Source organism: Microcebus murinus, chromosome 17, assembly GCF_040939455.1.
Source record: "Microcebus murinus isolate Inina chromosome 17, M.murinus_Inina_mat1.0, whole genome shotgun sequence".
Taxonomy (NCBI): domain Eukaryota; kingdom Metazoa; phylum Chordata; class Mammalia; order Primates; family Cheirogaleidae; genus Microcebus; species Microcebus murinus.
In genome coordinates this window covers 15281454-15293790 of record NC_134120.1, presented here as the reverse complement: position 1 = coordinate 15293790, position 12337 = coordinate 15281454, and the positions used below count along the sequence as shown (strand labels likewise).

At 45.2% G+C, this 12337-nt stretch overlaps 1 protein-coding gene across 1 annotated transcript; it reads left to right on the top strand.

The window, feature by feature from the left end:
- Nucleotides 1-1387: 1387 nt before the first annotated feature.
- Nucleotides 1388-11780, top strand: GRP (gastrin releasing peptide). The gene is given in 4 exon segments (XM_012745435.2): nt 1388-1526; nt 6818-7012; nt 7015-7050; nt 11436-11780. Coding segments are annotated over 4 exon segments (435 nt in total). The 3' UTR covers nt 11501-11780.
- The last annotated feature ends 557 nt before the right edge of the window (nt 11781-12337 follow it).

Here is a 12337-nt window from a genome sequence, read left to right as displayed (position 1 = left end):
GATAGTATTATTGTACTTCCTTGGCTACTATTAATGATCTTAAAATTAGCATATTTTTTCTGTAGAGCCAGACACATGTATGAAAATACTCTTCAATCCCAAGAATATTCAGTTATGCAACCTGTGTGTGTAATTGCCTAAGAAGGCACAAATATATTGAATCACCAGATATTCAGACAGAAGTGTACATTTTCAACTTCATCAATATCAACATCCTGTGGACATGGAACACTAAGGACACACCAAGGAGGTAAGTCACAATTGTTTGCTGAGGAATCGACCTCACCTGTTCCAAACACAACCACACGACCAGATCTGGCAGCCAGGTTGTGGGCACCAGCATCCTACCAGCTTCTATTTATTGTGGCATCACTATGGTGCCCATCCCCTTTGTATCCATGGCACCTAGATTGGTCTGGTGACCATTCTTCAGATCTAAGAATATAAAGAGCAGAGGAAAATTGAGCAATTCTAGACAGGTGTGTGTGTATGTAGCAGTTTAGGGACAGTTTGAGCTTTCTAGTAGGTACAGCCCAGGGAAATCGCATAAGAGCAGTTTCTTCCTCGGTGACATGGAAGCTGCATGCTTGTGAAAGGGGCCATGTGTCTTCTGTGTCATCCTTCATCTCACCATGCCAATGGGCAGAGGGCAGGGGTGCGAAAAACGGGGTTGGAGGTGAGGATACTGCTGCCATGGGGGGGGGGGAGACGGGGAAGGGGAAGAAAGATAGAGGGAGGGAGAGAGGGCGCCCTGCAAGAAGGCAAGGTCTGGAAGTCTGTGGGCTGGGACAGCGAGGAGCTGGTCTATGGAGGGGAAAGAGAATCAGAAGTCCTTTGCAATCGCGGTTCCAAATCCCTCCAGCAAAGCCCAGCCCCAGGCATCCACCTTGGACATCGCCCCTCTCCACCTGCCGAGACCGGGCGGCCGGGGCGCCGCTCCCCCTGGCGGAATCGGAAGGCAGCTGACGCCGGAGGCCCCTGGTGAGTGAGGCTGGAGAGGGAGGACTTCCCCGAATTGTGTTGGAGCAAAGGCGTCGAGGAGGGAAGGAATTCATCCGATGTTGGGAAGGCCGACGGGACTACGAGGGGAAGGGAGAGGGGGCAGCGTACACTCAGCCTCTTAATCACTGGGCGAGGAGATGGATGGTTGTCCAGGCCGGGCGTCCCGGCGCCCCGGCTCGCTATAGGGAGACGTCAGAGCGCTCGGTCCGCGGTGGAGGAGCCCCGACCCCCCCGCCCAGGATTCCATATAAAGTCGGGCCCGGGTGGAGGTGCGGCAGTGGCACCGGCGGCTGCGGCGGAGCTCCTCCGAGGTCCTGGTCCTCCGTGGGGAGAGCGCACTGTTTGCCCAGCTTCGCCGGCGCTCCCAGGGCTTCCCGCCGGGACCATGCGCGGCCGCGAGCTCCCGCTCGTTCTGCTGGCGCTGGTCCTCTGCCAGGCGCCCCGGGGGCCAGCGGTCCCTGTGCCGGTGGGAGGAGGGACCGTGTTGGCCAAGATGTACCCGCGCGGCAACCACTGGGCAGTGGGTGAGTGTCCTCGGCGGGATGTGCCAGCCAGAGGGGACCTGTCACCCCATCTCAGCGTTTCCCCGGCCTGGCTTTTGGGGTTCTCCCCCTCCCTGACCTTTCTGCTAAAATACCTTCCCCGCTCTCCTAAAACTCCACCCTACCATTTCCTATCCTGGGGAGCCCATCAGTCCCTTATTGGCCACAGGCTGGTCCCTTGATCCTTTCCTTCTCTCTCCCCGCCAATGTGTCTCCCTCTCTTCCCCAGGGCGCCCGAGCCAGCACGCAGCTCTCCAAAAACCCATCCTACGCGCAGACCACCTTCGCTCCGCACCTACCCAACACCTCCTTTTGTCCGCCTGATCTCAACCCTGTCTGGCACGGTACTCTCCTTGGACAACTTTGGGGAGAGGGACCCCCTGAGTGCACCTCGGAGCCGTGGTCCAGCTCGGTGGCCTCGACTCCGACCCGCGCGGGTTGGAATCCAGGCTGCGTCTCACAAAGCCACAGGTGTGGGCATCTGGGGCGCAGCGCTCCCGCCCCGGGTTTCAGGTCTGTTTAGCGAACAGTGCCGGAATCCCGCCTCTGTTCGTGGCTCTCTTGAGTTTTCTCCGTGCTTCTCTTCCCTTTGCAGCTATATTCTTTTCCCTGACCCTTTTGCCCAACCCTCCTTCTTTCCAGCCGGCACGCGGGGCGTCTCGGGGATCGTCCCTGCTGTCCCTGCTCACCGCGGTCTCTCTGCCTCTCTAGATCCGCGACCTCGCTCTTCCCCAGCTCCTTTCACACCCGCTCTGCCAACAGGTCCTGCTCTCCGGGCACAGGCTCGGATGTTCCCTTGTCCCCGCCGTCCCTCTCCCCAGTCCCCCAAACCCGGCGGAGAGGACAGCTGCGCGGCGGGTGCGGAGTCAGCTGAGCGCCGCTCTGGCCTTCGCGCGACCGGGAGGCAGGTGGCAGTGGCAGGCTCCGGCCAGTCCAGCGTCACCCCCGGCCCTCAGCCTAGCCAAGCAGAGCCTCTGGCGAATACAAAGCGCCCGACTTCCTCACAACTCCCTCCCCCATATAGGCAACAGGGACAACCCCAACATTTTCTAGGAAGCTGGTCGATCCCTGAAGAGATTTAAGGCGCTTGTGTGTCTGTGTATTTCCTTAGTCATCTACTTAGGAGCCAGGTCACGGTGTTGCAAAGGTTATTCGGTAATGCAAATATCAATTGATTCACAGATCTCGGTGCAAAGACAAGGAAGAATTTTGGGGAAGGGGAACTGCCTCCTGGCGCTCAGCTCCTCTGGGTTGTGTGTGCTTTTGCCAGAGATGTCAAGAGCGCTGGGGCTTGCAATGGAGCAGTTTTTGCTGTTGCTAAAAGAATCATTTGCCAGGTCTTGACAGTCTCCAGAATGAGAGGGTTTGTGATCCTGAGGAACAGGAGAGACCCAGGAGTCTGGTGTGGAGAGGAGAGGTTGGGTGGGGGAAGCTGAGAAACCCTGCATTTCAAGAATGAAGGATACTTAGAAGGTGCTGAAGAATCCAAACTTAGAACTAATACTTCTTAAAAAGGGTTTCTGGAAGCTTAGATCAAGTGGCCTTTGTCAGGTCCAGCCACAAGCCTGGAAAGGTGGAATGAAACATCCATATTTCCAATTTTTTTTTGCTTGTTCATATTTTGTACTAATAAGTGCTTATTTTTAAGTAATCCTTGCAGGCCCAAAGGAGGACTAGGGGTTTAGCTGGGAAGGCAGCATCATTTACTTCCAGTACAAGCCAAACCAACCCCACTTTTCTGTACTCCTGGAGCCCATCTGCCCTCAGGTGTTTAGGGTGTCTGGCATTTAATCCCCCTGCACAGTGGTACTTGGGCATTCCTAACCCATTGTACCAACCAGTGGCAATCTCAAATGCCATTTTCTTATTTATTCTCAAATACACTCTTTTTTTTGTTTTTTCTCTTTCTCCCTTTTATGGCTGTGCAGAGTATAGGAAGAGCTTGGGAAAGAGGGAGGTGAGGTAGGAAATCACATTTCAGCCTAAAATTACATTGTGGTTGAGAAAAAGTTTGCTTTGGGTAGACATGCCTTCTGTTGGAATATGAGCATTGACAAGGATGAATGATAGTGTTAAAATGTAAATTTAGCTTTCAATTATCCCAAGAAAAACGCCTATCCTCCACAGTCACCAAAAACATGCAGTTTAGTTTTAATTATGTAAAACTAAAGCTACTTACTGCTGTCCACAAGGAAACTGTCAGCACACATTTGCAGGCTTGTTAAGTGAATTGCTTCTTCCAGCTGAGAGAAGCGTGGTGTAGCAATGGAAAACAGGTTGACAGCTTAAAAACTTAACAAATTTTTTGTCTGGTTTGATGTTCATGGAAATGTTTTGTCTGTGCAATGAAAATATATGTCAACACTAACACTGGTGGCTATTTCCTGTCCTCCCATGAAATGCTCTTAATTGTAGATCTAACTTTGACGTAAGGTGTATTCCAGAAGGTTAAAGTCAGAAACACCAGTATTCAGCCGCAGAACGGCTTGTCGTTGTAGTGCAGTCTCAGAAACCGGGAAAGAGTTTAAGTGTGGCTCCAGAAAGACTAGTTCTTAGAAGTACTCAGCACTTTAACCTATGACTTATTCATTTGTGTTTCAAACCTGCCCTTTAGTGAAATCTTTAAGTGATTAAAAAGGACATGCTTCCCTTTGAGCAAGGTTTTATTTTTTCAAGTGCCTGTCTTTTGTCTATGCTGAGATCTCCATTATTATGATATGGACCCATGACAAATAATGATGTGAGAAGAGGGAGAAGTGGGCATATCATCCCTGTTGCCATGGAGACAATGATAGGGTTGACAGTAGCCAGCTCAAAAGTGAAATAGGACCCAGGGAGTGTGTGCTTCCCTGGGATGTTTTAGGTCGTGTGCTTTCCTTAATAAACAGTCTGTGGGCTCGGGGTGGGAAACTGAACACATTCACCATATATGCAAGTATGGAAATGCAGTACTATCACAGAACGGAGCGTGACTTTCTCCTCCCATGTTAGAAAAGTCCACTAAATTTTTCAGGCATGACAAAAATAAGTTCTTATTTGTAAAAATATCTCCATTACCCCTCTAGTTCATTGGCAGTAACTCTTTTCTCATTTCCAGCCTCCTAACTAGATGACAGGCAATTAGGAAGGCAAGAGTGACCGAGGTCATTACTGGGAGCATCAGGGTTCTAATCTTGCCTTCCAATCATCATGATGCAATTTCCTCCTCGTAAATAAAGCTGAATGCATTGCTATTTCCTGGGAAGCTGTACAACATAATCCCTGCTATGGCTGAATGCAAGGTTGTTTAGTGGATCTCTGGGCACCATCTTGACCAAGCGGATAAGTGAGAAGCCAATCGTTCAGGATTCCAGTCCTTCGCTTGGACAGTATACCCAGTAGGGTCTTGAAATTGTGTGCAGTGCCATGTCACAGGCGATTGGGCAAGTGCTCACACTGCAATGCAGTAAAACTTCATTTTAAGGCTCCCCAATAGTCACTGAATTTTCTGAGTCACATAATGAATCATGATATACTGATATATAATCCTTATTCCTTTCTGTAACATTAGAAAGACTTTTGTAGACCTTATCCTTATTTCCAGACCCCAGAATGATTTTTAGCTACTTTACATTCTTAGGAAGTTAAAGGACACTATGAGGCAGTATAATAAAATCTGGACTGTGAGCTGATTTTAATCCTAGAACCTATGCTTATCCGTATGAGCTCTGGCAAGTCTCATTCTCACCAAACCTATTACAGTATGGATCAAATGCAATAATGCATTTAAACATCCTGGAAACTGTACATTGCAGTGCACGTGAAAGCAATGAAGTTAGGGTGAGGGCTTCTCTGCTGTTGGATACAGCTACTGGGAAGGGGCCTCTTTCAATTTTAAGAGACCAAAGTTCTTTCAAATATTCTTCCCAGGACGTTAGCCATAAATACTTTTTTTTTTGAGTCTCACTTTGTTGCCCAGGCTAGAGTGAGTACCATGGCAACAGCCTAGCTCACAGCAACCTCAAACTCCTGGGCTCAAGCAATCCTCCTGCTTCAGCCTCCTGAGTAGCTGGGACTACAGGCATGCACCACCATGCCCGGCTAATTTTCACTATATATTTTTAGTTGGCCATTTAATTTCTTTCTATTTTTAGTAGAGATGGGGTCTCCCCCAGGCTGGTTTCAAACTCCTGACCTAGAGCAATCCACCCACCTCAGCCTCCCAAAGTGCTAGGATTACAGGTGTGAGCCACCACGCCTGGCCTTTAAATACTTCTAATATCAGTCAACATTGAAACCTTGAAGACCTTTTTCTATGTGTGCTTTAAATCAAAAGCACCATAGTTTTATTGCTGTTGGAAATTCCAAAATGCTATAAAGCTCAATTACAGAGAGATGGGGAAAGCCAACTGAAGAAAGTAGATAACATGAGCATATTGAAGCAAGGACCTAAAGTGTTAAGGATGCAGACCTTGAATTGTCTGCCCACTTCTGAGTCTATGTTACTTTCTCTTCCATGCATGAAACTGTTTTTATTTATTTGCATGGCAGACACACATTTCTGAAGCCACTGATAGATTTTCACTGACCATTTCAGATACCCAGGAGTAAATTCTGATTTATGTGACTAGAAGTGTTACTCAGAACTTGTTTTCAAGTTGTTTTTTATGACACGCTTAACAAACTGTAATTTCTAGGTAAAATTTCCTAGATTCAATATCAGCTAAAATTCTTCAAAAGTTTAAATGAAAAATTCCTTTGGTACTTTTGTATTGCAGATAAAAGGAGAGCAACATTTTTTTTTTAATCAACACAAAGAAAAGCAGCAAGACTTTTATTGTCTGTAGCAATTCAAAATTGACTGGGGAAGGTGTTTAAACTCCATCTTCCAGTTGGGAATAGAATTCAGTGTACACAGAATTGATGATAGAACTTTAGAAATGGAAGCTTCCTTAGATTAGCCCACCCTGTTCATTTTATAGTCGAGAAAACTGAAGACTGGGCATGCTAAATGACTTGGGAGAGGTCACCTAACTAGTTAGTAGAGGTGCTGGGTCGCAGGGCTCTTCGGTTGCAGTTCTGAATTCTGTCCAGCTCATTGCACATTTTGAACAGAGAGCAAAATCTGTCCATCATTTATGAATTAACTCCTAATAATAAAATGCTATTTCTTCTGCACATAGGAGGAAGACACGCCAACATAATTGGTGTCCTTTAGATTTCTCTTTCATTCATTTCCTTTGGTACAATTTGTGGCATTCTGGGTTATTTTTGTTTTGTTTTGGTTTTTACAGGGCACTTAATGGGAAAAAAGAGCACAGGAGAGTCGCCACCTGCTTCTGAGGGAGGGAGCCTGAAGCAGCGGCTGAGAGAGTACATTCGATGGGAAGATGCTGCAAGGAATTTGCTGGGTCTTCTAGAAGAAAAGGAGAACAGACGCCTCCAGCCACCTCCCCCGGAGGCCCTGGGCAATCACCAGCCTACTTGGGGTTCAGCAGCTTCAAGGATGTAGGTTCAAGATGCAAAGGTAAACAAAGACACTAGAGAAGTGGGGCGGGAGGTATTTGGAGAGAATGCAAGGAAAGGAAGTTTAATCATGGAAGAAGAAAATGGCTTTAAGCCTTTACAACCCTATATTAGGCCAACACCAATACATGCTAAGCAAAATCAGCAGACAATTTCCACGCTACCTTTTCTCTTTGACATCACAGTTTATTTTTCCTGTTAGCCCATTGAGAGGGTATTGATTCCAAACTCCAATTCAGGAGTTTTATTAGCAATTGTATCTACTTTATTCCCAACCGTGCATTGATGGCATTTTCTTAAACTGCCAATGTCCTACCGGGATGTTTTGATAGTGAGTCCATAGACTATTTGTGTAAATCTTTCTGGACCTACAGACTTTATTTTTGATGAACACTAGTGGAAGGGCCTATGCATAGATGTTTTTTAGAAGAGAGCATTCTTGTTGGCTACTTTATATACAAAATAGTACTTCTTCATATTTGTTCTAAGATTACCTAGGTCAGGTTTCATCCTAGTATTTCAAAACTTGGTGAACCTGAGGTCAGCTGATACATTGTGTATATGCTTTTATAGAAAGGAGGGAAAAATAATGACACCAAACTGGAAATGTTTAGCTACAAAGACAGTGAACAGGATAAAAGAGAGAAGAAAATTTATAAGAAGAAAGCAAGTCAACTGAAAATGGGGTGATTATCACTAAGTTTTATGAGCTTTTCATGATATATATAATAAAAGACAAAAATAATTCCAATAACAATAATAATAATGGCTAATTTTATTGAGTATTTACTACAATCCAAGTATTAAGCTAAAGCAATTTACCTTGACTTTCTCAGTTTATGCTCACAGCAGTCTTAGAAGGAAGATTCTATTATTCTCTTCATTTTAGAGGGGAGGAAACTACAACTAGTCACATAACTTTTCATTGATGAAACCAGGGCAAGAGCCCGTGCTCCGTCTGTCTTGCACAGCCTGTACCTTGCGAGACCCCTTCCAGGGAATGGTCCTCATTGATCTTAAATATGGAGGATGCAGGGTGTAACAGCAGGCCTTGTTTCTTGCTGTTTCTGCCCGTAAATAATACTGCTTTTTACTAACAGAGCTTGGAGAACTCCCGCCTTCAGTATTCTACGGTGGTTAATCTTTTGACTAATGGCCCCTTTATAGAGGCTCAGGGATGGCATTGCCAAGCCCCCCCTGGCTTCTCTGGAGGAATGCTCATGTTTCACTGCCTTTTGGTTTACCATGGATTCTCTATGCTAAAGGCAAACTAAAAGTTCATCTGTTGCACTAAACACCCAGAGAGAAAGTCTTTAGTAGCTTTTACTTGGAAAGAAAAATCTGGATTAAATCAATCAATACGGAAATAAATACCAACTCTGTGCAAAGGCCTGAGAGATTCTCTGGTCCACACCTGTGTTATGGGTGTTCCATGATCAGCCTCTGTGGGCCCTGTGAACTTGTGATTGCCTTCGCAGCTCCTAGTTGGCCATGCCTTTTCTTGGATGAGTGCTTTACTGGAGTTCCAGGGAGTGGATATCCAACAGTGGTACTTTCCTCATTTGTCTGAAGATTTGTCAAAAATCTCCACCACAAAACCCTCGAAGATAACTTTTACAGACATTACAGCCCTCATAGCTTATTCATAAAATACTCTCGCCCTCACCAACACACACAATCATATTATTAACCTATAGTGCCTCATTTTTTGAACCAAACAGCAATGTTTGGTTTGAATTGCCTTATTTCCTAAACCTGGTTCTGCATATCTTTTGAATCTTTTGAAAAATTCAACTTCTTCCTTAAGGATCAAAAATGTCCCACTATATTCAGAAGCATATTCTGTAAGCTTCAAAAGCAATTACAAAAACATAGGTTTGCAAAGGTCTCTCTGAGTGGCAATATTGCGGGATGGATTGTGTGGGCCACCATGAAGACTAACTGCTTAAAGGGAACAATACTTATCTCATGTGAGCTGGAAAAGGTCATCTTTTTATAATCAGGCCTTGCTTTTCTACTTTCTATTCATTGTTTTTATTTTTGCAAGTTTAGAAAGCCCATCCCATTTCATTCCACCTCAAGTTGAATCATTAGCTATTGCACACATTGGTACTATTCATTCGGCTGTATTTCCCAGTAATGTGAAAAACAAATTCCACAGTTAGTTTAGTCTTTGCAGAGACCAAAACATTGTATCACTCCTCTTGCATTGGAAATTCCACCTCAATGAAAGTATGTCATTATGAAAATGTCTTATAATTATCTTATTCAAAAAGAGAGAGTGCCAAGAGAATAGTTCTATTAGAAATCCATGTATCTCCCAGTGTTAGAGAGAAACTTAATGACCTTGCTGAGCACTGCCAGAATTAGCAGCAGGAGTTTTCAGAGGCTGCAGGACTTTTCTTAAAATTAAAAACTATCCACATATGTTCTCCTCTCCAATTTTAGTAATAAAACACCAAGTTCTATTGCCAGCTCTCCCTGAGCTGTAGTTAGAAATTCAGAGCATTTCCTATGTTTTTATGACAAAGATATTTACTTAATTCATAAAAGATTTGTGTAACATGCAGTCTAGACTACTATCCCATGGCAAGTAGGCTCCGGAACGTTCATGGCAATTGTGGTCAATCATGTTCAAGGTTAACCTTAATCTGTCTTTGAACTGTGCCCTTCTCGAAAATCATTTAATTCTATCCTGCAACTAATGGAGGTTTTACCCCATGGTTTCTGTAACATGGAACAGTGTTCAGGTTAGCTCTGGGGCCTCACCCATAATCCTGGATGTGGCTATGCATTGTTCTGAGTTTCAGTGGAGGCGTCAGTTGGCCTTTGGGTTCCCTTTGTAATTTGGATCCAGTCCACTGTGCCTTGCAGCCTTAGGTTTTCCCTTTTATTTTTGTGGACGTGAAGATGGGGGGTGGGAATGAGCTCCAGAGGCTGTTATGGAAAGGAAGTGTGTCAGTGGGTCCTCATTGTTAAGGGACTGCTCTCAGGGTCCCATCCAATCAGTAGAGAGAATAGGCAGGTTTTGTTTATTAATATTCAAAATGTTCCAAAGGAAGCTCCAAATATAGAGGAAGCAACAGACAATCAAGAGTGACTAATGACTCTCTGATTAGCCCGACAGTTTCTGGGAAGCAGCAGAGTGAGGCCGGCCCCCCCCTGACCTACAGCGCCTCCCCACACCCTACACGTGGACCCTTCACCTCCCAGCTCCTCGGTCTTCCTGGGCTCCACAGCTCTCCTTTTCCTTTCAGCTTGACTTCCATTCCCTTGAAACGAACCTCTCATGTTCAATATTTTGAGCCAATGGGTGAATTTCTGTGGATTTTTTTCCCACATGTCAGCTGGCCCTTGTGTGACCAGTGGTTCATAAGGCAAGATGGGTGGGTGGCATCTTCAGGCAGGCTGGGCTTGTGGGGGTGGGTATGGGGGTGAGGGGGTGGGGAGCTGGGAAGCAAAGCTAATTGGCAGGTGTGGGAGTCAAACTCCAGGTCCTGGGTTCATTAGCGCTTGGTCAAAACAGTTGAGCGTAGAGTCAAAACAGAGCAGACAATTTTCTTGAGAATATCAATAGTTCCCTTATTAAAAAAGAAATGGCTGGTCTGGAAGTTGGGGGATTTGAATTGCTAGAGAATGGTGAGAAGAGTAACAAGTTCTAGTCCGGATGCAAAGTGTTTCCTCCTCTTGGCGAGTAAAGGGTATTATATGGGAACAAAGAAGTATTTTAAAATCATAACTACTCTTTCTCTCTTCAGTCTTAGTTAATTTGAGCAGAAGCCACAACAAGCAAACCGCAATAAATTTAGCATTGGCAGAAACCCAAATTAACTCCCTTTCCCAAGTTGCCCACACCACTACCGTTTACAGTTGTAGGTTTGCAATGAGTAATTGTGTAATTCAGAGACTGGCTTTGATTGGTGTCATGAGGCATTGTCAACGTAAGCAAATTAAAAATTCAAATTTCACATTCTCTGAGCCCCCTTTCTCAGCTGTTACTCGAGAAATAAATTCTTGTGTATAACACATTTAATTTCCAACATTGGTTAAAATGTACCTGAGTAATCAGGGTTTAAGTTAGGCTGGCATAACCAAAAGACCCCAAAATGCAGTAGCTAAAAAAAAGAAAAGCAGAAATTAATTTCTCCTGCTGGGCACAACTGTGGTTCTCAAATTCTCCATGCTCAGAATCACCTGTATAGGTTTATGAATGCAGATTGCTGGGCTTCACCCCCAGAGTTTCTGATTCAGTAGGTCTGGGGTTGATTGAATAATTTGCCTTTGTAACTCCAAAGTGGCCCTGATGGTTTTTTGGGAATGGATTTATGTCTGGTATTAGACTTCAGCATCCCTCTGTTTGCTTAACTCTTTCTAATATTTTTTAAGTTGGTAGATTCTCTGCTCCAGGTTCTCAACGAGAAGGAAGGAACCCCCAGATGAATGAACAATGACAATGACCATCTCTCTGAAAGGAGAAAGCAAAACCCTTAAGAGATTGCATTCTGTAAACATCAATTCTACTGGATCATCAAGATTTCCTTTGTGCAAAATACTTGACTATTCTTGTATCTCTCAACCTTGACTAAACTCATGATCTTCAAGCAGCATCTCCTGGTTTGAACTTGTTTGCTGTGAACAATTGTCCAGAAAGAGTCTTCCAATTAATGCTTTTTACATCTAGGCTATTTGTTGATTAGATTGAAGGCCCCAAGCTGTTACCATTCACAATAAAAGCTTCAACACATTGTCCAAAGGGCAGGCTGTTGTTTTATTTCAATAGCAGATGAGAGGACAGTGAGACAGAGACCAACACACAGCTTGATAAGATACTTGTGTGCCCACTGATTGAGTCAGGATGAATTTTTAGCTCTCCTTTCTGAAGGCCACTTAACTGAATCCTTGTTGTGACTTTCTTGAGGCCACTGCTGGGAGCTTATCCTCACTTCATGGTGGCTGTCAGATGGGCCAGGTTGAAGATGGAGGCTGGCCCGTCCATCACTTAAGAATTCCCTTGGGCTGGGCGCTGTGGCTCACGCCTGTAATCCTAGCTCTTGGGAGGCCGAGGCGGGCGGATTGCTCAAGGTCAGGAGTTCAAAACCAGCCTGAGCGAGACCCCGTCTCTACTATAAATAGAAAGAAATTAATTGGCCAACTGATATATATATATAAAAAATTAGCCGGGCATGGTGGCGCATGCCTGTAGTCCCAGCTACCCGGGAGGCTGAGGCAGAAGGATCACTGGAGCCCAGGAGTTTGAGGTTGCTGTGAGCTAGGCTGACGCCACGGCA